This window comes from Rhamphochromis longiceps, linkage group LG17 (genome assembly GCF_057381845.1).
Source record: "Rhamphochromis longiceps isolate RC_006_pf linkage group LG17, R_longiceps_female_GT1.1, whole genome shotgun sequence".
Lineage (NCBI taxonomy): Eukaryota > Metazoa > Chordata > Actinopteri > Cichliformes > Cichlidae > Rhamphochromis > Rhamphochromis longiceps.
The window spans coordinates 38,475,394-38,501,535 of NC_140573.1; the positions used below are offsets into that span (position 1 = coordinate 38,475,394).

A 26,142-nucleotide genomic window follows, 5' to 3' on the forward strand; every position below is an offset into this window, starting at 1 on the left:
GGAGGCCAAGAGGCAAGACAGGAGGAGGAGAATATTTTACTGCAGGGAGGGCAGAGCAGCTATAAACTGTGTGGATTTTCTCTTTCTCTCTTTCTACTTTTATGCCCACCTCCCCACAAAAAATTCCACTGAATCACTGTCTTTTGCACAGTTAATAAGAGGTTTAGGTCATGCTAGGTGAGGTGTGTGAAATTTCCTCCCCTTAGTAACACCCACACACACACACACAATATTTCACATCGCAGCAGAGTTAGGAAGGAATGTCAAAAATTGGAGAAGGTGCAAAAAAAGCAGATATAAGACAGAAAGGTGTAGTTACTGTATCTCCACAGTCCAAAACACACAATCCACTGTTCCTACTGACCGCTAACTCTGCACAAAACAAACCCGACCCAATAAATTGCAAATGTACTGCATTCATCTAACTTCTCACTACTATTTCATTCTGAGGGCAAAACTTTGAGCGACACAACAGGTGATTAATGATAGCATTTGAAGTTAGATGACAATCTAAACAGAAGCGTGCAAGCTCATGATGATATTTATCATCTGTTATTATTACCAGAGCCTAAGCTTAAAGTTTAGACCTGCCACTCTGATGTTGCCAAGGAAAACACAGCCACTGCTCAGTGGGTGTCTACCCACCTGTTTGTCTGCCTGCCTGCCTAGACTCGAGCGTGTTTATTTCACCTGAGTGAATGCTTATACAGGAAGGCAATGAGAACTGACAGATGATGAGCAACAGCACTGTAACTGTGTCCTTTCTGCTTATGCACTGTTTAGGTATTTGTAAGTAGCAGACTCTCCAGGCAGGCGGAGCAGTGGAGCAGAAAAAGATACAAGTGCTGCATGAGGAGACTCCCTTAGCCCTGGGCAGTATGTTTCTGAGTATTAATCATAAAACTGAATATCATGACAATGTTAGTGCCTACCAAAACTACAAAGCAAAAACCTTTTAATCAGATGTTACACATAAAATTGAACTCCTAAAAAAAAACCCTGACATTGACTTTATTTACTCACTTGAGTATTTTTATACCACCAACTTGTGCTAAATATTGTTTTGAGAAAAGAAGAAAAGAGGCTCAATACATAAAGCTAGACTGAACCATGGAAAGACATGAGCGTACGCATCAACTGTACCATGTGAGTTTACAGCTGCAGAAGCATAGATTGTATTTTCAAGATGGCCATTCCCATGACGATGTCAACCACCAGTTTCTAAAATCCACATGTTGAAGCTTCAACTTTAGCCTCAATGTGGTTTGAAAACTTAACTTTAAACCCATGTTGGGGTTTTTGGAGCTTGGTGTTAGCATATTTACACGAGTACTAAAATACCAGCTAACGCTAATCAAGGTTAGCTAGCTTTAGCCACAAACTGTGTGGGTTCAAAACAGAGATGATTTCTAGTTCAACCTAAGTATTATACTAATAAAATGCAAGAATGCACTCACCTAAACTGAAGTACAAACTGAAGGCACACTATTTGTCAGATAATTCCATCAAAAGTCTTTTAAGAAGACAGCCTTCAGTGACTTGAATTAGTGGATATGAAGCCTTTAGGCAGCATAGCGATCACCCTACAAAGAAAACAAGCTCCTAATTTGAAGCTTCAACAAAACCTAAACAGGTATAGATTTTGTTTGTAAGTCCTTATGTTTATAAGTTCCTGTATTTTATGAAATGAAAATGTTTTGGACCTGGGTGTGCGTGTTGATCATTTTTTTAGTATTTTGGAGCCAAGTGGCCACTCGAGGAAGAAAAATATTTGGTACTTTAGTCTTGCCTTAATTTTTCATCCCTTGAGATTTAAGTTTTCTAGTAAACAAAGTTTCCAGGTCTGAAAAATGACACAAGCAGAACTCATTCAAATAGTCAGGAAATGGCAACTGCTTCAAAAAAATGCACTGAAAGTCTAACTAGACAGTTAGAGGTCGAGTGGATCATCTCCCTGTATTTTACCTTGTCCATAGCATCCTCTTATGTCACACCTACACTCTGCACGTCCTTCCTTCACTACATGAATATTCTCTTTGGTCTTCCTCTTTTCCTTCTGCCTGGCAGCTCCATCTTCAACATCATTCGTCCAATATAGCCACCATCCATCGCCTCTCTAACTTTCTATCTAGCCTGAGCTGTCCTCTTCCACCATGACAACCTTCAGCTTGGCCTCCTGTGTTTTATAAGAAAATGACCCAACTTCTCACCAGATTTATGACCTCATTAAATGCTGTATACACGCTTTATGGGGTAACTACCTTGTGACTGAGAAGTCACTAGTGTCTGTGGATGCAATGCCCTCATTTTCTTCAGATCTATCCCTTTTTTGACATCCAATTTTTAAAAAACAAGGTGCCGATGGCCTCAATGTTCAGTTCAAGTCTTCACAAACTGATGCATGACATACGCATTAGCTAACTTATTTATAGAGTGTTGGAAGAACACTGTGGAGCAATGTTATGACTCGTGGGTCCCCCTTGTGTTTATGGACAAACACAGGGATGACGTAATAATCATCCCTTCTACCAGTGACACATTGTTATTGGCACGTTGCGGTAATATCATGCAAAGAAGCAAGTGTCCACAAAAGCAGTGAAGAAGCAGACCGCTAGCAAACATGTAAAAATGTTACGATTTAACTAAATATTAGAAGAAGAAAAAAAACGGCCTTAAAAGTGATGCATGACTTCATAAAGAAGTCTAACAGAAAAGCCAGGTCAAAGCCTTCAACAGCCAAACAACAAACCAAAACCACACCATCTACGACAGCATTTTCTACAGTGGAGACTAGACCAGAGCCAAGTGACAGAGTTAGTCCAGTGGACTGTACTAGAAGCAGAGCGAGGACTAAATGAGACCCAGGCGAAGGGGGAAAAAAAGCCCAGTTGGGGACTAAGCTAGAGGTCAGAGGTTACCTCTTTCTTATTGAGCTCCAGCCAGGCGGTATAGAGAGGGAGCCGCAGAGCTCCGCTGGAGTCCACCAGACTCCACCCGTCCTGGGAGAGAGACACCGTGAGAGAGAGACACTGCATTAGACCTGCAGCTCACAGCCAAGCCTCATCAGCATGCGTGTATGCTCTTTACTCACGTGAACGTGTAATTAGTGCATTTTTTGTGATTCTTTTTATACTTTTTGCTTCTTTTGTATGTGCAGATTAATTGCGTCTTTTCATTAAGAAAAGCAATAAATTATGGAAAAAAAAAAATCAAAAGTACGGTGACGGAGTGCGTCTGAATCTTTGTTCCCATCAGCACAACAACAGCGCTGCACGCGAGATGCCTTCATGCTCCGCGGTTACATTCGCTACCGACCAATTTGCCGACAATAATGACATCCTACTTGCCCACTTCAAAAACACCTCTCCCACCACCTCGCACAATAGGCAACAACTCACGCACTGCCGCCTTTGGACAAAAGCGACTGTGGCAGATTTACGTCACGCTGTGAAATGCAACGCTGTGTGAAGAACAGGTGAAATTTACAGCAGGAAAAAAACAGTGGAAACATTCAAACACGTGAACGTCCCGAAACCCGGCTACCAGCATGTCGACAAAGCCAGTAACACAACAGTGACACAAGAACATGTGCAGCACTATGTGATGATTACAGTAAGTTAGTAAAAAGTGATCAATATTTTTCCTCTGAGGGGGTGTAGGTTTACCTACAATGTTTGAACATGAACACATGTTGCTGTATCGTATTACAGTTGGTAAAATAGCAGCTAAAGGTAGCTAAAGGCACTGTGTGTGTTTATGTGTGATGATAACCTCAACTGTCTAAGGTCTGTGGAAACATCAAGAAGAACAAAGAATAACATGGCCTCTTCCTCTGAAAACACACCCTGACTGGGAATGCAGAGTCTGGGGCTTCACCTTAAAAAAAAAGAGAACTACTTAACCTTTTTTAAATGCACTTAGTAAAGACAACACACAAAACCTTCACCCATGTCTGTGCAGGAACACGAGATAGCACGCACAGACACAATGAGCCCTGTGCCCTTCATCTGCAGCAAACACTCACACAGAAGTGTATGAGTGAGCGTGACACAGTTAAACACCTAAAAAGGAATGCGTGCCACTCTGTTGTGCGACGGCCACCCGGGCAAGCTGATGTAAAACTGCAACTAAAGGAGGATGGATGACTACTTCAAAACCACTGTCGGGCTCTTTGCAGCGTATCTTAAAAACAGTTATCCACTGAGCGCGTGTACGTAAGGCTGCGCGCGCGCGCGTGTGTGTGTGAGTTCACGCTGCACACCCAAATAAATCCTGAAACATCAACAAAGAGATGGATAGAAGCACGAAGACGAGGGTAAGAGTCTGTTTATTTTACAGCACAGACTGAGATAAGTGTTTGGATCCACTCTTCTGGTGACTAAAAGCGAGACAAAGCAAAAATCTGCATTAATATATTTGTATTTGGTCTTTATTTACAGAGACTATTACCAGGAGCCTCCAATATTTTACCCTCTGAGACCTAATAAAATTTCGGTATGCATGTATTTTGAAAAAAGTTGGGATGTCGTGCAAAATGTAACTAAAAGTCAATTAAACTGACACAATATGGAATGGATGAGAGCATATGATGCTATAAACCTGTGTACACCTTTCACCACTGACGGTATACACCAATTATATAAGCTTCCAACTAAATAAATGAGGCACTAATGTACCCCCATACCACCAGAGATGCAGGGTTTTGAACTGAGCGCTGACAACAAGCAGGATGGTCCCTGTTCTCTGTATGTTTTGTTTTTGTTTTGTTTTACTTTTCCAACATTTTCTTACCCTTGTTTCAATGTTTTTGAGCTCCTTTGAGAATATTTTGACAATAATTGCTACGTACATATTGTTTAACAGATAACCAATTACTTAACTGAGCTGAAAAACAAGCAGAGTGAAAATCAACTTTGTTAAATTTAAGATTTGTACGTTTTCGATACCTTCATAACACAAAACCATTTTTTTTAAATATCAAAAAAAGCCTGTCAGTGGGGGTGAGTAACAGGTCTCTAATTAACCGAGAGGTTCAGTCCTGCAGAGGTGGAATGCAAAACAAACACACACACAGCATATTAAAAAACATTTCACACTACGCTGTGAAGCAATTTGCACTTATGTTCTGATGATTAAAACGCCGCCACACAAGCAACCTCGGTGAGTCCGAGGGAAGAACAGCAAAGGCAAAAGTAAGAGTGAACTTATGGTACTCGCTAAGCCTGTCTGGGAATGCTGTCTGCACACCCTAACTGCAATTATCACAGCCAATATTAGCCGGCACGATACTATGAGCATGTCTAACATCATGTGGGAAAAACACTATAATAAAAATACTGCAAACACACGGGCACGTCATGTCTGCAGACCTGGATTTAGGACCATGAGGATGGGCTACATGAAGGTTAATTATAGGTTATTTTTACATTGTTTTAGCTTTAAATATGATATAAAATGTTACTAAGATTGTTGCTGTAAATTCCAACTTATTAATCATTTCCTTGGTTCCCTTGTGTAAATGTACTAACCAACAACATATTAATAATAATAATACATGAAATAGAGCCACAGGATTATTGGAGTACAGCATATGTGGGAAGTAGCAAACTTATATTTACTGTTAACACTCTGATAGTAACTAAAGAGGTACCTGTGGAGTTCATGAAATTAACTTTAAGGTTGTAGTTGCTGCGAGGTTGAGTGAAAACCTCCATGCAGGTGGCCTAGCAGACACACAATCACGATACAACTCATATCCTGCCCAGTGTCCTAAATTGCATCATTTCCTGCAACAAGAAGCATCACTTCCTGTAGTTAACACACATCAAAACCCAGGAGAAAACCTCCAGCTGCTCCAGGAATATCACTTCAACACACTTTTTATCTGTGTTTGCGTCTGTGCATCCTGTTTGAGTTTGCTAACACAGTCGGCTGTCCTTGAGTCTTTGCTCTATGGAATCTCAACAATGTCTTTATCCTTCCATTGGTATTGTGTGGCATTCTCTAATAGGGGTACACACATTAGCACACATTCAGAAACACGCACACTCTTGATTTGTCGGCCCCCCTCCCCCGGATTTAACCGCATGCACACCCAGCTTTCCAGTCGACTCTCATCACCGCAACAATTGCAAATCCATGTCTGTTGTCATGCCAACCCTCCCCTGACCTTTGACTTTCAGTTTTTATTAAAGGCACCCTAATTCTTCAGATGACAGCTACAGACACTTGAAAAAAGGGGGCAAACATAAAGTCGTACACAGCTTCACTCGCCTCATCGTTTGACCCAAAAACCATGGTGTGTGTGCATGTGTGTGTGTGTGAGGACTGCGTGAGCGTGCCGTTAAACAATACAATTAGATTGTATGTGGGGCCAACAACCCTGGATTAAGTTGCACCTCCTTGGGACAACTGCTAACTTGTTTAAAGCCAGTGATTAAAAATAAAGCAAGCCATTATCACGAGCTATTACAGGCTTGAGGGAGCTTTGACTTTACTTTGCGTGTGTTGTTTGTTTTCTTTCTATACAAGGAGAAATGTCAGTTTTGGGTTTAAAAAAAAGTTTGCTTTTAACTGGTTGCCCTGAAGATGGCGACCAATCCTATGACTACTTGCAGTCAGTTGCTGTTTGTGACTGAATGGGGTCGAGATGGCAATCGCATGCAATCTGTTTGAGATAAGATGACTGTGTTAAATCTGTTGTCATCTGCATACAATGAAATTCACATTATCTACTTCATTCAGAGTCCAACCAAAACCTCAGATACACATCATGAAACAGAAAATCCCTCTATTAACAGTGACCTAGTTGCTGCAGGATGGCAATTTAACTGCAAAAGGACATCGGCAACCTTGCTTTTATACGGGAATACAACCACAACACAACCTGTTGGTGCAGACTGACTCACACACTGCGTGTGTTTGAGACAAAGACAGAGAGATCCTATGTGAGGCTTCATCATGTTCCTACATACACATGTCAACAGGCCTAATCTATTGTGAGAACATTACTGCTTTCTGCCATATTCATTTCCACTAATCCCCCCGCCAGTGCTTGGAGGATTATATTACCATCAGTCAATCTGACTTCTGATCATTCAGCACATGAGGAAAAGCTGACCCGGTGTCAGCGCTGCAGTCGGCCTTGGGCTAATTTCACGGAATGTGTCGCCAGCTCTGAAAATCACTGGTCTGTATCAAGACTGACAGAAGCGAAACGCACACGCCCCCCTCCTTCACACACACAAATAACGCTTGTGATACTGGGGCTACAAATGCGTGCGTTCGTGTGCTGCCTACTTGTATCTGCATGCTGGGGAATCGAAAAGGAAGCCTATAGGATCAGTAGAGTTAAATAAAAAAAACAAAACAAAAGCAAACTGCACAGAAAGGGAACAAAGCAGGAAATCTGTTCAGACATGGGAATTAATCTCTCGTTTCCAGGGTGGCATTCTTACAAATACCTGACAACCCCATGGACAAACAAAACAAAGAAGTCTTCCATGTCAACAGACTGTATCCAGAAATAATACCTGTAGTAGCGATGAGCCTTGCAGCAGCACCGAAGCTGGTTTGAACCATTGTTTCTACAGCATCACTATTCTGTCAAGAAGCTGACAAAAAGGTCATACAACCTCAAACAATAGACGTACAGATGTAACCCAGAAGCTAACACATAAAGTGCGGCAGCCCGATTCATCAGCTTTGATGAATACGTCCCTGTCAAGGCAACCAAACATGCTCAGGGATCTATAGCTCGTGGACACAAGAAAGGCGAGCAACCTGTGAAATGTGAGAAGCTGTGCATTGTAGGCAAGTGTCAGGCCAAGAATCGGGGTACTCTCTTTAACAGGTTGCAAGACCCAGGTGCTGCAGTAATACGACGCCGAGTCAGTGATGCTACAGCTTGCGGCCTCACGTACATTTAGGGAAATCACGAAAGTAAAGAATGAAAAAGATGGAACAATATTTTTTGGATAGCACGAGCACACCTCTTAGCTTCCAAAGAGTAAAGGCAGCACATGCTGATGAGGACAGGATCCATTAGCATCGGGAAGATGGTGCATTTAATGCTGTTTCAACTTTCATACACTGGGTTGATAAGTACTCTGTTTTGACAGCAAACGTTAAATGCAGTTATCAAACGTTCAATTTTACAGCAACCAAACACGACACAAAAGCTTGTTCATCCTCAGAAATAGAGCGTTCTCTTATTTCTCGTCTGGCTTAATATTATAAGAACAACGCCTGCAGGGTGGAAGTTTGTCAAGTAACACCAGGAACTGACTGCAATGTAAACCCTTTTAATATAATATTGCAGCTGAAGAGGATACTCAAGCTACACTGCGAAATAATCAAAGTCGGGTTTTTTTCTCATTTAGAAAACAGGACCATCGTGGGAACATTTTAGGAAATCACTTTGAGCTGTGAGTGAAACAAACTAATAATTCCCACGTATGTTGGTGATTAGGAATACCTCTAGACTGCGGCATTATGGAAATATGCTTGGGCTGCATATGGAGGTCATTCACCCTTAACTAAGACAGACATGCTACATTCACTTTAGTGGCCCAAAGGTGAACTTTAACACTTGAAGCCAGGCTATAATTCAGAATTTAGGACTGAAACACAGGGGAACAACCTAACTACACTTTTAGATAATCTCACAAATCACTGGTGAACATCAAAGAAATCCTCTTCACTCCCACAACACAATTCCTGAACTCACTAATCCTCAACCCTGGCTAAACACACTATCACCCCAGTATTATGGATCGCACACCAAAACAGGAAAAAAAAAAATCAAATTCAAGCACAAACTCTTCTCTCCCAACTTTGAGCCAGGATCCTTTGTTTTAGTGGTGAGAATGGAAAAAGTTTTCTGGAAGAGGAGGGAAGAAAACACGGAAGCGACCTGACTGCTTGCATTTCTTACCTTGTTGTAGTAATGGAGCTGGACTGAGTGCCACTGACCGTCACTGACTCCACCCGGGACGTAGGGAGCCACTGTGGTCTTTGTCTCACCTGCATGAGAAACAAATTGTTATTAGTTAATTCTGCAACTTGATTTGTGCACATGACTACACGGGCATGCTACTTCTCGATTTGTACACAAGGGCTTAAAATAATCAAATCAAATTGTCAATCAGTGTCAAACTGCTTGCTAAAATTTGCAAAGCGGAGCTGCTTGCAAACATTAGCAGAAAAGGAAGGAGGAAACCCCCCTGAGGATCTTTTATTTATACTAAGGCTGTACTCTCTTTCTTTTAAAGGTTAAAAAGTTTTACCTCGTTGTAACACGATACATGGATCACTTCAATTTTTAAAACATAAACCACTGGCTATTGATAAGTTACTAATAAACATTCACTGTGTCTTATCTTGACATGCACGCACACCACACAGATCATAAATCAACACGCATTAGTCTGCAGCATCAGTGATTCTCAGTGTGGAGACTGTAGTGCACAACGGCACCAGATTTGCAGAGGGTTTACCCTGTTTGTCAAGGGCAGGAGCAGCCGGGGCACACATCCCCTGCTCTGGGAAATCGGCAAACAGCGCGGCAACATTAAGGACTTGAGTGTGTGTGTGCGCGAGTCTTTGTATAGAAAGATAAGGAGCAAACACGATTAACTGATGTCCTACTTCGCCAATGAAAAGCACAGAAAGAAAATTACTGCGACTAATCCTGAGAGCTTCCCTCCTACTCCTCTCATTAAACGTGACTCATAATTCAAAACATTTAATTTGATGATTCATGCGTCGAACGTTTAGATATATGTCAGTTTTGAAGCAGGGCACAAGGACTTGGCTTCTCTCCCGAACAGGCTTCACCCAAAATAGTCATACTGAACTGGATTCCTCCCTGTACGCGACCATGGGAAAGTAGACTCAGCTCGGAGAACATGTGTTTGATCTGCATTCAACAGTTACCAGTTGTAACAATGATGCTGGGTGTGTGAGCACACTTGAATGAGTTTAAATGCGCTAATGTTTGTACGAATTGATCTTTCAAAAATGTTTAAAACAAATAAGTTGCCACTGTCGTGCTGCTTATGGACCTTAGCCATCATGGATTTTGTGGTGGTGTTTTTTGGCCAGTTAGGTGTCACCATTAATCAGTCCTTTCAAAATAAAACACTCCTATCCTTTAAAGCATCATGTTTGACTCTACTATATTTGGATAATTTGTGTATGCACTAACGTGCATTTGTCAAAATAAAGTGGAGATAGATAAGAATTATGTACCTACGTCTCTGTAAAAGTCACTTTAGATAACGCGCACTTACGCCATATTAATCTGCTTATAATGCAGCCGAGAACTGATACGCATCAGTCACACACACAAAAGCAGACGATCACGCATTACGGGGCCTAACCTCCAGAGAAGGTGAGCTGAATCTGTTCAGCGATGATCTCCAGGGCGATGAAGTCATGTTTCTCGTTGAACCTGCCGTTGTAGAGGAGCAGGGCGTTTCTTTCCCTGGTAGCAAACCTGAAAAAAAATTTTTTTGTAAAGATGATTAACTTTGATAAAAGGAACTTCATATATGTGTCATAGAAAGGGCTGCATGAATTACAGCTGTTTTTCTTTACGGGATGCTCGTGTTTCCCATCACATTTTTTAACGCCTCTCCAACTCAAACAGTGCAGGACTGAAAGGTCGAGAACCTTGCAGAAAGTTTTATGACGAAAAGAACCGAGGCGTTCTTGAGGAAAAGTCACTTGGAAAGGAAAGGAAGGATGTGTAAAGCACAGAGGAAACGGCGCTTCTGAAGTAGACGGTGCATGACTGTGTCTACATGTGAAAACGACACAAAAGACCTGGCAAATGAGCCAGCACCTACTTGTGTGTGTGTTCTACGGGGTTCAAAGTTCAGATGTGTGTGTGTTTGTCTGTGTGTTTGGAGTGTAAGGTGAGGGCAGTGGAGTCAGCCGGCAGATGCTAGTGAGCCCAGGAGGGCAGGAAGTCAGGATGGCTGAAGCCAAACACTGATAAGGGAATCTAGGAAACAAATCACACAGCCTTTCCTGTTTTCACCTCACTGGCAACCTTTCTCACCGTCACTCTGTCCACAGATTTACAAAATCATCTCACCTATTACTGGTAAAAATGAGTTAAAGTACTTCTTTTTGTAATATTTACAGTACACCTGTTTTTCCTCTGGCGGTTTCACTTTGTTTTAAAAAGTGTGAAAGGCACAAATCATAAATCTTCATGTTCAGATGTACTGTGTGAATTATACCTTGGTTGTTCCTGAATGTGCATCTCTATGTACGTATTCAAGGAGGTGAGACACAATGGAAAAGTGCATGCATGTCTCAGCACGTCCCAGCTGGCACACTTAAGTTTGCTGACTTCCACTGTGTTTAAATTGCTGCTTATGACACGCACAAATGCTCACAGGGTGCTGAATTTTAAATAGTGACACTAAATTCTGAAACCATTCGGAAAAATGTCTTTTTCCATAGTTATTCTCAGCTGCAGTCATTAGCATGTCCAAGTAACTAGCTATTATCAGGGATTTAGCTGAAGTCATATTCGTTTATCATGTATATAATCATTGTGCATCTATTGGCTTTACAGCTGCTCTGATCAGAGTTAGCTGGAAGCAACAAAAAGTAAGGCAAGCGTAAAACTGTGATACTTTGCTAACATTAATGCGATTAGCTATCAAGCTAAAGCTGCTAAAATTTTCTCTTTGCTTTTTTAGTGAAATCATCACTAGGGTTTTTATTTTTATTTGGAATGATCATTTATATTAATTAAAATAATGTGTTTCCACACATTAGGCTACCTGTTAATGAATGCCAGAGCTGTTTGGAGTAAACACTGCGTGCATTGGGATTCAATACTTCATTATACACAGGGTGTCATTTTTTGATTTATTTTTTTTTATTCCCACAATATGATCCCATTTGTTTTAACTTCATCATCCCATCATTTTACTACTGCTGTTTAAGAGTGGAAACTACCACTTACTAAGTAAAGGAGAAATTAAAGGCAAAGGCATGAACTTGCTGAACTGCAGGTATACACTGGGGTTGCTGTCTGTGGCATCCTACATTTACCAAGAACTGCTAAGAAGGGCATCTCTGAGTAATGACTATTTTTGTGAATCTACTACAGTGGAATATTTATTAATTCTGACAGCATTTATTGCTGTTGTATTTTGAAGTTGTTTCAGTGTAAATACTGAAGTTAAATTGGCCATGTAGTGATAGATGGAAGGGGAGTTTAATTGTGGGATGTTAAATAATGTGTACTGTAGCATTTTACTGTGAGTGTCAGAAAAGGAAAACATGAGGCTAAGACTATTGAATGTATTCATTTTATATATCCAGGGCTGCACATAAGTGGTCCGCAGGTGCGCATTCGCTGTCAAAATAAAAAACGCGCACCAGATAAGAAGTTGCAACGCGTGTTTGCGTACATCAGATTTTCTGGAGGAGGACAGACATTTGTTTAGAACTATTAAAGATGTCAAAGAAGTAAGCTCCTTTAAGCAATTACTTTGGTGTTTCTCCACCTCCAAAGAAATGTCAGAAGGAGTCCGAACCGCAAAAGAAGCGTGCATTCTCGGAAAAGTGGTTGCAGGAGGTGAGCTGGCTTCAAACAAATGATGAACGCATAGAGATGTGGTGCAGAATATGCCGTGAAAATCCCACTCTAGAGGACAACTCCTTATGTGGTTTGCGTTTTCAAATTTTATATATATAAATAAATTTGATTTCATAGAAATCACCAGCTTAAGTAAAGAAAACGTCCTTCCCTCCCACACTGATCTGATATTTTTGGACCATTTTTGGTGCTAAAAGGTTAAACAAACTTTTCTGCGCACATGGCAAACCCTTTGTTTGTTTGTTTTTTCATAAAGGTGTGGCTTTTTAGGCTTCCTCTTATCATGAGATCTCTTTGTGCAGCACTAGAGCGTGAGACTGAAGGTAAAAGTGTGTTTTATATGCCAGATGTGAGAGTTGGCAACCATGCTCCCATAATAAACTGTATGTGTGCCATATAAGAACAGTAATCTTGACAGTTGTAATGGTGATTAGTAAGCAAAGAGGTAGACACAAAAGATACCAAACTTACATGAAGGAGACGGTGAAGTGGAACCTTTGCCGCAGGCCTCTGAAGGTGATGAAGGACTGTCCAGGAAAGCTGCGGGTGGTCATCTCACAGTAGGGCTTCTCATACTCCCCGGGTGGACACTCGCACATGAAACCACCTGCAAGCCTGTTGATGCACGTACCACCATTCTTGCACACACCTGGTACACAGCGGTCTGATGATGCATTAATCTCACAGTGCTCGCCTGCAAGAAAAAGAGGGACCAAGTTACACAGAGCTGTTCTGCATCTTTTTTACTGTGAGAAACATTTTGCTGTTAATTGATATGGCCTGTGTTTCTCAGCTGCAGCACTACCAGGGGCGGAGCTAATGGGGGTTCTGGGATGGCACTGGCCCCAACACTATGTTGACATTTTAATGATATCATGGATGCAAATTGTTGACTTCCTCAGTGCATTACTATGAAATGCATAACTAAAAATTAAATAATATATTATGAAAGCTCTTGTGTCAGCAACAGATGCAAAATGAAAAATTTTGAACTAAAGCTTGCATGAGATTTTTTTTTAAATTTCCCATTCTTGCTGGTGCTTGGTCCACCCCCAAATGCAATATAGCAATGATAATAAATGTCATCTGATTGTCTCATCAATTTGTTATCATTATGTTATCTTTTATGCGAAGCGTACCTTCCACAGTTGACTGAAATACAGACCTCACTCAGCCTTAAGGAATCCAGTTGTTTAAACAAGATGCCTTTGATTATCAGCAAAGCACATTTATTCAACTAACATGCACACGTTAAACGTGGCATTAACTTTCTGTTGTTAAAGTCCCTCCAAAAACATCAGTTCAAGAAAGGCACGCCTCCCTCCAAACAGTTAATAACACTGACAAAACCTTGTTTACTGGTCTTTTCTGAGAAGCACACTTCTTAGCCAGAAGGTAATTTGGCCATGTTTGGAGAGAAGAGAGAGTTTGGAAAAAGAGTCACGGTGGAGGGACAAAGACTGCAAAAAGAAAGCAAGCTGACAGGGATAAGACTGCTGGCTTTCCTTCACTAAGCTCAGTGCATGGCTAAACTTATATTTAACTGCACTTTTAAACTTGTAAACCGAACAACGATCAGATAACAGCTGATCAGTTAAATACCTCTTAGAGTGATTCAAGGTTAGGAACAAAAGAAATCCACTTTTGGATGAGTGCATTCCTGTTTGTTTTTACCATCCTGATAATAAACCTTAGGTTAAGTCACTTTGGCAACATTTTCTGATATGCCCGCAACTAAAGGCATAATACCCCTGCAATTAAACAGAATTTTGATATAATTTATTTATTTAGCAAAGGTAGGCACACTTAAGGCTACTTAAAGGTAGGTACACTAGAAACTACCTTTGGTTTTTACAGAAAACAAAAAAAATAACTATACTAAATTTACTAAATTTAAGTACTTTATTAGCAGTGTGTGATTTCATGTTAATTTTGCAGAAAAGCAAACAATAATTCCCCATCTTACATCATAAATACGCTGTGGTTTTTGGGGTACGGGGCATGTTATGGAGTGGATTAATCTTGCCTTTTTTACATCTTTATTGTTTTACTTCTTGGCTAGCAGTATCAGCGAACATGTTAAACCTGTAGCCTCAACCCTTTTCATCCATCTGTGGCTGCTTTGCTTGGCTTCCTGTTCGGAGCTGCTTAAGGCCTGGTCAAACTTACTTGACTACCCATTGGTCATGAGGTTATCGCTACCCTCATACACTTCTCCTTCTCCTTCACATGCTAACTGCTTAACTGAAGCTGCATGGTGGTATCAAATACATGATATATTACATTATCTAATTTAATTTCGCAACAGCTCCGGGAAGGGAAAATTCCTCTAAATGACCATGTGGTTTTAGCTTTTCCAAAATCAGCCAACTGGCCCCAGCTTCCTGGCTCTGCTCATTTAAAATTCCTACGTAAATACGCCAGCAGGCCTCTTTCCGACTGTAATGATATTTGTGATAGGTGCCACCGCGTCCCATTCTGCGTTTTGTGTCAATCTGATGTCTAGACAAGCTCTACTCTTCCAGGGCACACACAGACCCCCAAAACTGCACAGCTTGGAACCAGGTAATGGCCCTTCTCTCCTCAGCATAATCCTTTTTTCCTAGGGGGAATTATAAGGATCTGTTTCCCTGTAATGCAGGAAACCTGAAGAGGACAAAACAGGCCTTCCCCTTGTCATCAGCCCCATAATAGTCCCTGATGGCCCTTGAGTATCAGGAGTTGAACTGTGACCTTCAAAGAGGGGACACCGAGATGTAGGTAAAGGAAATATGATGGGTGGGTGGAGAAGATGGACATGGGCACAAGGAGGAGAAGGCGAGAAGCAGTATGAGTGACAAAGTCAGATATAATCAGGTAATTACTTGAGATAAGATGGAGGATGAGAAAGAGAGGGGAGGCAGAGCGTCGGGAGACACAGAGGGGTGGGAAGCAGGAGGCTGTCAGAGCCCGTTTAGGCTCTATTAGGGAGAGAAGAGTGGAGACAGTCAGGTATCAGATGTACAAGGGGGAAGTATGGGAGGAAGATCACTGATATTCGGAAATATTTTGCAAAGTGCTTGAATGTGAATGATGAAAGGTTCCGAACTTTCCCATAGCTCATCGACTAACTGAGTAATGAGTTACTTTAACAATTGCAAAACACTTGTAATCTCAGTATTTGGAATATTTAGCTCTGCACTGTTTACGTCCATGTTTGAAGTTAGCAGGCAGCTTGCTGTGTTTTGCTAGTATACTGCTAAACGTCTCATAATTAAGATCCTGCAGTGGTTACTTTGTTTTTAGCAAACAGAGCTTAACGTTTACCTGAAGTAGTTTTTCCTTTTATTTTAGACCTCTTGTGGGAAATGTGCAGCTGTTCGTTTGATATGCTCGATTATTTTTAGACTTCACGATTCAGTTTTTCATGCTTTGTACCACTTTCAAAGAAATATAAAACGTTAGGAAATTCTCTTCTGAAACTGACTTCATGCAATCCAGCAGGATACACTACTCTAGCACTCTTTTTGCAGGATTACCCAGATCATTAGTAGGATGACTTCTCATTCAGACTGATTCAGAATGAAGCAGGAGCCAGACTCCTTACACGAACATGCTAATTTGACCATATTACCCCAGTGCTGAAGTCACTTCTCTGGCTCCCAGTTCAATACAGAATAACCTTTAAAATCCTTCTACTGGTTCATAAACTCAATGATCTGATCCCCCACTACACTGTGGACTTTCTCAGTGTCTATAATCCAGCGCAACCTCTCAGGCCATCAAGTGTGTTGATGGTGCTTTCAGTTACTGCGGTGTTATTCTTTGGAACAAGCTGCCCTCTGACCTGAAGTCAATTACACTTGTGTCTTAATTCAGAAGAACACTTAAACCTTTTAGTCTCACATTTCTTTTACATTTCACTGTATGTGCGCATTTTAGCTTATATTTAGATCTTTGTAAAGTTATTCAGTGTTTACGGCACGGAGTTTATGTGTAAATAAATACGCTACATAAATAAAACTGTTAAAAAGTTACAGGTTAGAAAAACAAAATAAAGATGAGCATAAACACGCTGAGATGCTCTGCAGTGCCAAGATGGATTACAGAGATTAGTTATAATTCTCTGGATTTGTCCCTACAAGTCATTCCTTTTTTAATTATAACTTTCCCATTGTTAATAGAAAAATATTGATAGGAGCAGCTTTGAATTGTACTGATCTGTTGAGTCTTGGTGTGTGACTCACTGATATATGAGGATTAACAGGCAATCTGTTTACTCTTTACTCGTCAAAAGAAATTAAAGCTACTGTGGTTTTGGAAAACAGGTGAAATGTTATTTCAGATGAAGCTGGTCTGACTGGTGTAGTGAGGATTGTGTACACCCCTTTCCAGCAATACATTTCGTGTACTGTATGCATGTGTGGAAGCAGGTGGCTTTACCTGCGGTACTACAAAGCATGTCCTTTCTGTACTGGGGTCAACCTCAAGCTACAACAATGGGCTGTGAGACCTTTTACAACCCGTCTGTGCGGTTTAGCAGCTTTGCACAGGTTATTTAAACTGTTATCACAAACAAAATGAGCTCTTGCACATGCTTATAATAGACTTTTCATATGGTATTGTTGTATATGTGTAATCGGGGATACACAACATAGTTTAGGTAAAAAAGGCAAGCTGATTGACAGCTTTGAATCACTCAATACCTTCTTCTTTGTTTATTTCTTTTTAACTCACCTGTGAAGTCCTCCAGGCACTCGCAGGTATAACCGCCCTCTCTGCTCCGACACCTCCCGTTGTTCTTGCAGGGCCCTGAATAGCAGAGGTCGATCTCGGTCTCACAGTATTCTCCGGTGAAACCGACCGGGCAGCGGCAGCGCAGCCCGTTGATGGGGTGGATAGGTCGAAACAGAACCGTGTCAGAGGCGATGAAGGGAGGGGAGCTGTCAAACTTCAGCACTGATACACACTTCATATAGTTCTCGCAGGGCTCCCGTAGGCAGATGTTATCATCAAACGGCAACACCTGAATGGAAGAAGGAATTTTAGCTACATTTATTTCTTCTACTAATGCTTCTGATGTTTTTGACCTCAGGACTGTGCGTTACCTCTTGAGTGGATATGAGCCTGAGTCGAGTCCTGTGGAGGTAGATCTGCTCCTGCAGCTCCTCAGATGGGAAGAACATGCCTTTACCAGGAGCCCCTCCGGGCTGCAGCGCCGAAAAGGTTACGTTGAGGATGGAGCCTTGGACGTCGGTGTCGTTTTGGATGTTAAACACAAACACTGCTTCCCGCTTGGTGGAGAGTACATCCGCCACTCCCTCAAGAAAGAGGCTGAGCAGGGGAGATAGAAAACGCTCCTGGGACATGTTCTCCAGACGAACCGTGATGCTGTTTGTCAGCATGTCATCAGTGATGATAGTGACCCGCAGTGTGCAGAGGGCAACAACACGATGGATACCATCTGGAAAAAAAGAGGAGGAAGATATTTTGCCTTTACTTACGGAAAGCTCCAGATTACAGTAAAAGTCTAACAAGGTAAAAAGTTCAGAGAAAACAATGTACCTTTTTGGAATAAAGAGCCCTCGGATATAACAAGCAATGAAGTGAACTCATACAAAGGTATAATGACAAGCAAATTTACAGACAACTGCACAAGGAACCCAACCACAGTTTACATGGTTAAACTTAAGGCTCACAGTGATCTTGGCTCACAAACATGAGACACAATACCAAAACTTATTATCAAAACAGAAGAAGGTCAGAACAAAAGTTGTAAGCCAAAACATTCAATTCATTTTTTTAATATAGTACCAAATCTTAACATCAGTCACCACAAAGTGCTTTAAGGACCCGACAATTCCCGAGAGAAAACCTCAAAAATTAGACGGCACACTAGGAGCAAGCACTTGGCTACATTAGAAAAGAAAAACTCCTTTACATGTCATTGTATGTAGACTTTAACACAGAAATAATTTTACCTCCTGAATAACTTCACATCTCTTCTCTCATTTCTCTCCTGTCTCTTCACCCTTCATCTCAAGAAAAGTCAGGAGGAATCCCATCTGTTATCTCTGCCAATTCCAGTCTGTGTTTATCTCAGACTATCTTCAGGAAGTCCAAAAACTCATCTAACAACTTGTATTTGAAAATAAAAAAAATCCAAGAGACTCTTTGAAAATGTATTTATTTAATTTTAAAAATTGAATTACTCTGATTTTGGACAGCGGAGGACAAAATCGGGTATTTATTTTCTTTATTTATCTTATTTATTTATTACTTCCAATAGTGCTAACATACTACACAGGGCATGAACAAGATTTTTTTTTTAATTTTCATTGTAAGTGGGCTAAAGTACTTAATTAAAAGTAGTCTAACATAAATGTAAATGCTGTGATTTGATTATTTTAATAAACCATGTAACTTGGATGGATTCAACGCTGGCGTGACCACAGTGCACACGTCTGCTGTTGCTCACAGTGGTCCAAGGGACGCTCAGGGAGTTTGTGCGTTCGCTCAGACACGTGAAAAATTAGAGGGAACATTGCTATCAAGCCTTTTTTCGCAATAGTTAGCTTGCTAATTAGCCATCATCATATGAATTCGTAATGTTTCTCAAAGAGTAAACAGCAGATTTACATTCCACTTACATTCTGGTACAAGTTTATAAACCGTGGGGCGGGATGAAAACAGGCATTGTATTTTTTTTCATCAGATAAAATGACAGTCATCCATGGCTAATTTTATTAGCAATAGTTAGCCAGCTTATTAATGCGCAGCTAAAAACTCTGCCCTTCAGGAACTTTTAATAGTTCTTAAATGAGAAGTTCACAAAACTGTTTTCAAAAGCAAAATGAATAATTTGTAATTTCTCAGGTTATTGTGCCTGGGAGCCACTATTAAGTATGTCTCAGCTACATGGAGTACCTTTAAGCCACATTGTCTGGACCCAATCCCAAATCTGCACTACTGCTTGACAGCTTGACTTGTTTACTGTGTAACACTTTTGCTGCTAGATTGAGTTAAGAAATTTCAAGTTGGTGTAGACTCAATCTTATTCAAGCCTTGACTCGGAGTAATTAGATTAGTCTAGGATTGCCGCCCCCAGGGTCATGCCTACTTCTTGCAGAGCTCTGTTGCTTATGAAGGGAAACAGAAGGCTCTTGGCCTGAGTGAAATACAGCAGGCAACAGGTGGTGGGGCCAGATGAAATTTGCTGGTGGGGGATAATACTGTTGAAGCTACGAAGGGAGATGGGTCGCATTGCACAGCTTTGCTAGTCCATGAGCACATGAGTGTGTCATATGTGTTTTCGGGTTCACGGTGAGGTCCGACCACAGGTGCCCTGTCACTCTCAGGCTTGCATGAGATCACTTCTCAGGCACTTAAACTCTTCTCGCACACATGAAGATGCACAGATGTCAGTCAGAGCAGGGTGCGGACAAGCGAGTTCTGGATGCCTGCTAACTAGGGTTGCCAACTCCCTGAAAAATAAATTAAGGGACACCTCGTGGCCAGGGCCGGGCGACCCAGTTGTCTTCACCCTTCCCAGTGTGGTGAATTTTCTAGCTCTTTTTTTGTGTGTGAAATTATTTTTTTAACCCTTTGACTTGAATTTGATTTAAGTAGATGTGTATTCTTTGTGATATGAACACATGTGAAACAAATGATCATTTAGCCATTTATTTTTAGCTCAAAATGACAACATTAACACAATAAAACAGGTCTCCTTCTTAAACAGAAGCCTGTCATGCTTAACTTTTGAGAATATAAGTAAATCTTTCTTTAAAAGAACTCTGTCCTGCTTAACTTAAAATAATAGAAAACAATAGAAAGAAAAACATTCTTGTAACAGTGCACATTTAGTGCATTTAGTACAATCGGCTTCAGTTGAAATATTATTTCAGCTTTTCTAATGCTAATCAGCTGCTCCTGTTTGTAAACCCGCTTGTTCCCATGATTACGCATCTTAACTCATCATCATTATTCATCTATGTATTACTTTTATGTATTAGTCATCTATTTGTTGTAATCATCTATCCTTGCAGTTGTTTATTACACAAAATAAATTATATTATCACACTTCTGGCCACATAGCGCTGATATTCATTGCACATGCCCATATTAACTTTTTCCAGCCAGGTGTTTTCCTTTTCCCATTCGTCCCTTTCTCTGAGGGGAACAAACATTGCTGCTTTAATGCTGGGCTCACACTGTGCGGTTTTAGGCCCATTTTGAGCCGATTTTTGACCGATTTTGGCCTTCATCGTGCATCGTGTAGTATACGTGGGGTAACGAGAAGTGATTAACACCTCACGACCAGCTCCCGATCATCAATCGCTCGTGAGGGTCTCATCACAGCCGCTCACACTGCTCGCGCGCAAACACGTAAACGTTGGTGTAAAAGATGGAGCAGCGCGGCTGTGCAGCGTGTGATCTGGACACAAGCGATGGAGGCACAACTTGTAGAACTTTGGAAAGCTCATCCGAGCCTTTTCGATGTGGCATCACAAAATTATCACGACCACAACAACCGTGAAAACAGTTGGATTTACACTGCTGCTCAATCACAGCTGCCTGATCATGTTTTTCATTAGCAATTTAGCAAAGTTGATGGTGGTGGTGTGTCTGTGTGAGTGTAAGACGGAGAGAGAGAGAGCGCGACAGATTTTCTGTTATAACCTTCATGTTATGGAGGCACAGTGTGAGCACTTAGGTCGCATCAGAGCATCGGGCGGTATAGTGTGAGAGTACATCGTGACCTACCAACTTCTAACCCCTGCGAGTCAATCGTGCAGTTTGAGCAGGAGCTGAATAACGTGACTGAAAAAATCGCACAGTGTCTGCCCAGCTTTAGGTGTACTGTCGTCCGAGACTTGCACCGCAGTGTCGGCGTTTGTTTCCCTGTTGGCCATGCTTCTTGTTGTGGTCATCTGTTGTCTTCCGGTATTTTCTCCGTAAGCGACCTTTCCTCGACCAATGAGATGAGCGGTAATCTTAATTGTCATACTCGAATTGTCATAAGTGTGGTGTCAGCTCATTGGTCACAAAGCAGGAGAGGGGCTGGGAATTATGTTTTCAAACAAAGCGTTAATTCCATTAAAAGTTATAGACTACTTTTGATTCTCACTGTATTACGGGACAAAGTGCGTCCCTTATTAGCTCAATACGGGACGTGTGCTTTTGTTTCGAAATACGGGACGATTCCGTATTTTAAGGGACGGTTGGCAACCCTACTGCTAACCAGACTGGAGGTCATTTCCAACCACACACAGATGAATAACTCACAATGGGAAGCAACATGGGGGTCGGCTACTTCAAAGCAACCGAGAAACTGCTACGTTGGGGCTCCAGGGATTGTAAGGGAATCATCGGCGGCACGGATAAAACAAAACAAACACACAAGTGTAGACACACATTAACGTCACTCTGCAGGGCAGTGAAATTACACAGCAGCTGCTCTTTATCAGACTGCTGTAATGTGCTGGAATGGAAGTGCTCATTCAGCACAGCACTAACAGGCTAGCTGCTAGAGTAGCTGCTAGCCAGTGTGTTTATTTCTCTAAAGTTTTCAGCACCTGCCTCTCAGTGTGTCTCTGGGAGGACAATGTTATCTCACTTGCTGCAAGAAATCCATCACCTGGTATGCTTGAATACACATATCCTGCACAGATGCAATAAAATATAGAGAATATATGAAGTTATCTTTTAGGAACTGATTTTCGACTTTGATTGCTTGATGATTTTGTACACTTCCAGTGCCAAGTGAAGACATTATACCAGAGAGGCCTAGCGGCATCATCAAATAACTGCCTAAGCATACATAATAGGTGTAGACACAATATTTTATTGTTTTCCCTTATGGTAAAACAGGTAGATCTTTACAAATTGTTAGCTTCTTAGACCGTGTGAGCGGCATATGAGCAGTAACACCAAAGAGCGCTGTGGGAGCCTGGCACTGGGTCTAAAAGTGATGGACCATGACAGAAAACATAATAGAATTTGTAAGGCAAATCTCACATTGGCCATGCACTGACGGATAGTCAATCGTAATCGACACAGTGTGACAATTCTGCGTTCATTATGACCTTTTGGCCAAGAAATAATGCAAGAACAAGTATTTACATTTTTAAAGGTTTCACAAGGTGTTTGTTTCCTTTGGTTTTCCAGAGACATCTCAGGCCAGGCTATTTATAGAGCCCACCAGCTGCTAACATGGGATCACACACATGCAGAGGATGGGCTGGACTGTGGAAAGGGTGTGTCACAGGCAGCCGACGGCATGGAAAAACACATTCTGCGTAAGTATGCCACACACAAACTCACACACAGACAGACACACCACAGTCACACATAGGTGCCAACAGGTCTGCAATGTTTTAATAGACAACCCTCTGATTAAAAACAAGCTAGCAGCATGCAAGCCGTGCTGCTGGCCACTTTGGATGGAAACAGTTTATTATATACACGTTCCCTTATCTTAATTAGCTGGCAATATTCTGCACTGCTTGATTGACTGGCTAAGTTCAGTAATGATAGGCAGCACGTTCAGGCTACATTATGACTCACTTATTGCACCTTTACAGTCTTACAGCGTCAATAAATATGAAAAACACAGATTAGAGATAAACAACAGAAAAGGAGACTCATCAATGGGCCACACATGCTTTGCAGGTGGTGAGGTCTGCAGAGGTGATAAGACCTGATAAAGAACTGTGAGGCAAGCCACACCGGTGACAACTGACCACACACACACAAACAAACACACACACATGGATGTATACACATAAAAACCTTGTGTCGATCGACAGTCAGTGTGCTTCCCTGACCACATTTTTCTTAAAAGTAGAAAGGCTGTCTATCTCCTTGAGAAGACCCCAACAATCAGATGATCCCCTATGAACTGGCACTCGGCGACAGTGGGAAGGAAAAACTCCCTTTTATTAGGAAGAAACCTCCAGCAGGATCCAGCTCAGTAATATTGCAATAAAGCGGCTCGACTGTTTGTTGTGATTTGGCGCTATAAAAATAAAATTCAATTGTACTGAATTGTTCCCGCTAACTCACGCACTCTGTGTTTGTGGTTGGCGCTGTCATGTCAAACCCAGAGAGCTGACACACATTGTGGCCAGCTGTCACCGTGACGGTCACAATGTGTGCAAAAACAAACAAGATGCTCGCATAAATGCAAACGTCTGTGGTTGTTGAAAAGTAGAAATGTGCTTACGCTGCAGTTCAGCTTCACTTTGATTTACATCAACCACTAGTAGGTAGCACTATTAAGCCTTACAGTTTGAACCTGTGCTCATGAGGTCACGCTGTAGTCCCTTTCAACTCTGGTGGCAACTGTCTGAACAGTGTAAAAGCCAGCGCCGGTGTTTAGTCAGGGGAGGGCGGGCAGTAAAACAACAGAAAACAAACAAGACATTTGTATCTGTGGCAGCTTTCAGAGAGGCGACAAGCCCACCAGAGAGAAACACACACACACACACACACACACACACACACACACATTTCCCCCCATCAGCCCCCACTGAATTGTAGATGCTAACACACGCTTTCCTCTCTAACATTAGAACGCTATTTTATACATCTTTTCATTTTAGCTTCCCCTCTGAAGATAAATCCATCCTGCTGGCATTTATATTTATTTCTGACTAAAGAGAATGGCAATTGAGAGCTTAAAATGTCACAACCACAGGGGACGTGCCCTATTAGAAAAGACGGAAACCTGTAAGGAGACGGGGGGGTTGTGAAAATTCTCTATATTCCAGCACAGTTCGTTTTATAGGTTGTTCTTTAAGCTAATTTTTCCCTTCAGTTTTCTCTTTTTTTTCTCTTCTGCCTCTGGTTTAGAAGAAAAAGTTTAAAATTTTTGAACCAATACAAAGCCTGTAACCTTTACTGGCTTGCAGCCAATCACTGGGCTGAAATTCAAACAACAGCCCCTCCTTCTTGGACACACCTGAACACCTTCAGCCTATCAGGAGGGGAAAACAAACGCCAAGCTTGACTTCAGAGGTGATCTAACACAGAGACTCTTTGAATAAGGCAAGCTGGCAACGTTCCACCCTCTCTTTTTCTCTTTTCCGTTTTCTTTTCCCTTCTTTTTCCAGCCCACCAATAGGAAACGCTGCCCAGAACAATAACTTTCAGGTGCTCTGAACTGATCTTTCTCATCTTTTTGCTAGTCCGCTCTGCCCTCTTTATGTGCTTCATTAAAACGTTTTAGCTTTCCTCAAAGGAAGCCTTCCCCTCGACAATAATCTACAACTGTTCTGTTCGTCTGTCCAGCAAGATGTCAAGTCTCCTCTCGTTTCCTCTCTTCTTCTCTCTCACGGCAACCGGCGCCAACATTGGATCACATATCAGCAGCCTGCAAACACACGTACAGACATCCTGTATGCTGAATGTGGAGGGAAAGCACACTGCAAAGAGTAACTTAGGTTAGCTCAATCAATGGGTCATCAATCAAAAGACTTAAAGCCAGCATAGCAGAAAAAAAAGATGAGCGGAAAAAGGACATTTGTGAGGGCAGGAAATGAATGAGAAATGCCTATGCAGCACAGTACCACCTGAAACAAGTGAAAGAGTGACCCTAAAACTAGAAATGAACTCAGTTGGACTCAGTGTGCAAATTGTTGAAAATCAAAATCACTGTTGCTTTCTACATAAAAAAAAAAATCACATTTAACTATCACATTTGAGCTCAGCAACCTTCGAGCTCTATAGGAACATATCCAGAGTCGAGTCCCAATGGCAACACGTTGGTCTGCAAATGTCTGCATTTGTAAATTGGATAGCAATTATTTGCAAACTTTCAACAGTCTCTCTGAGAGCGATTGCTCTCAGAGCAATCCAGGTCAGACTGCAACTGTTAGCAGAAAGGTTGCCTCCTGTCAAGTGACCTGTGCAAACACTTTGCGATCGAACGTGGTCATGAATGTGCACAAGCTGTAATCCATCGCAGAATGTGAAAAAATTCAACTTAAACACCAGACGCCATCTTTTTTTTTGTAGTTGCAATGAGGTCATTGTCCTATTTTTACTCGTGTGACTGATCCATCAGCTTGCTCTGTATTAGGAAGCAGCTTTGTCAAGCTAAGTGTCTCAAGTATTTTTTGGTTGAGCTGATTTAATGTAAGTTTGCTTGGCTAACGTTATTTCAGGAACACGGTACATGAGATGAGCCCTCGAGTTCATAGTAGTCTCAGACTATTTACAAGATAGCTTTTATTTAGTAAAATTTGGTGTCCATGCACTGATACAATTAAGCTAAAGAAAATATGCTGTATCCCCCGCCCTTTATTATGCATCCCATAACAAAGCATGATTTACAGTTAAATGTTTAACTATGACAAAGTGGTCATTTTAAATGCAAACATGGGTTAACCAGGGGTTAACTGCAGGAATGTCACAGGCAGCAGGTTAACAGATACAGAAAGAAATAATAATTTACTGGTTCTAAGAAAAGTCTGTTAGGTCACATTATAACAGTGCCTTTTCCCCCCTCCCTGACATCTCAAAACAACCTAACC

General features: G+C 41.4%; 1 protein-coding gene across 10 annotated transcripts in view; it reads right to left on the reverse strand.

Moving 5' to 3' along the window:
- The window catches only part of celsr1a (cadherin EGF LAG seven-pass G-type receptor 1a), a 100,430-nt gene that overhangs the window by 39,955 nt on the left and 34,333 nt on the right, over positions 1-26,142 (reverse strand). For 7 of the 10 annotated variants that reach the window (XM_085387458.1, XM_085387459.1, XM_085387457.1 and 4 more), the window contains exons 2-7: positions 17,713-18,068; positions 17,342-17,630; positions 13,097-13,319; positions 10,383-10,498; positions 8,936-9,024; positions 2,919-2,999 (exon numbers count right to left, since the gene is read on the reverse strand). In XM_085387458.1, the coding sequence (XP_085243584.1) occupies positions 2,919-2,999; positions 8,936-9,024; positions 10,383-10,498; positions 13,097-13,319; positions 17,342-17,630; positions 17,713-18,068 (1,154 nt within the window). The remainder of the gene's footprint in view (positions 1-2,918; positions 3,000-8,935; positions 9,025-10,382; positions 10,499-13,096; positions 13,320-17,341; positions 17,631-17,712; positions 18,069-26,142) is intronic. The other 3 variants (XM_085387462.1, XM_085387460.1, XM_085387461.1) reach the window with 1 other exon arrangement.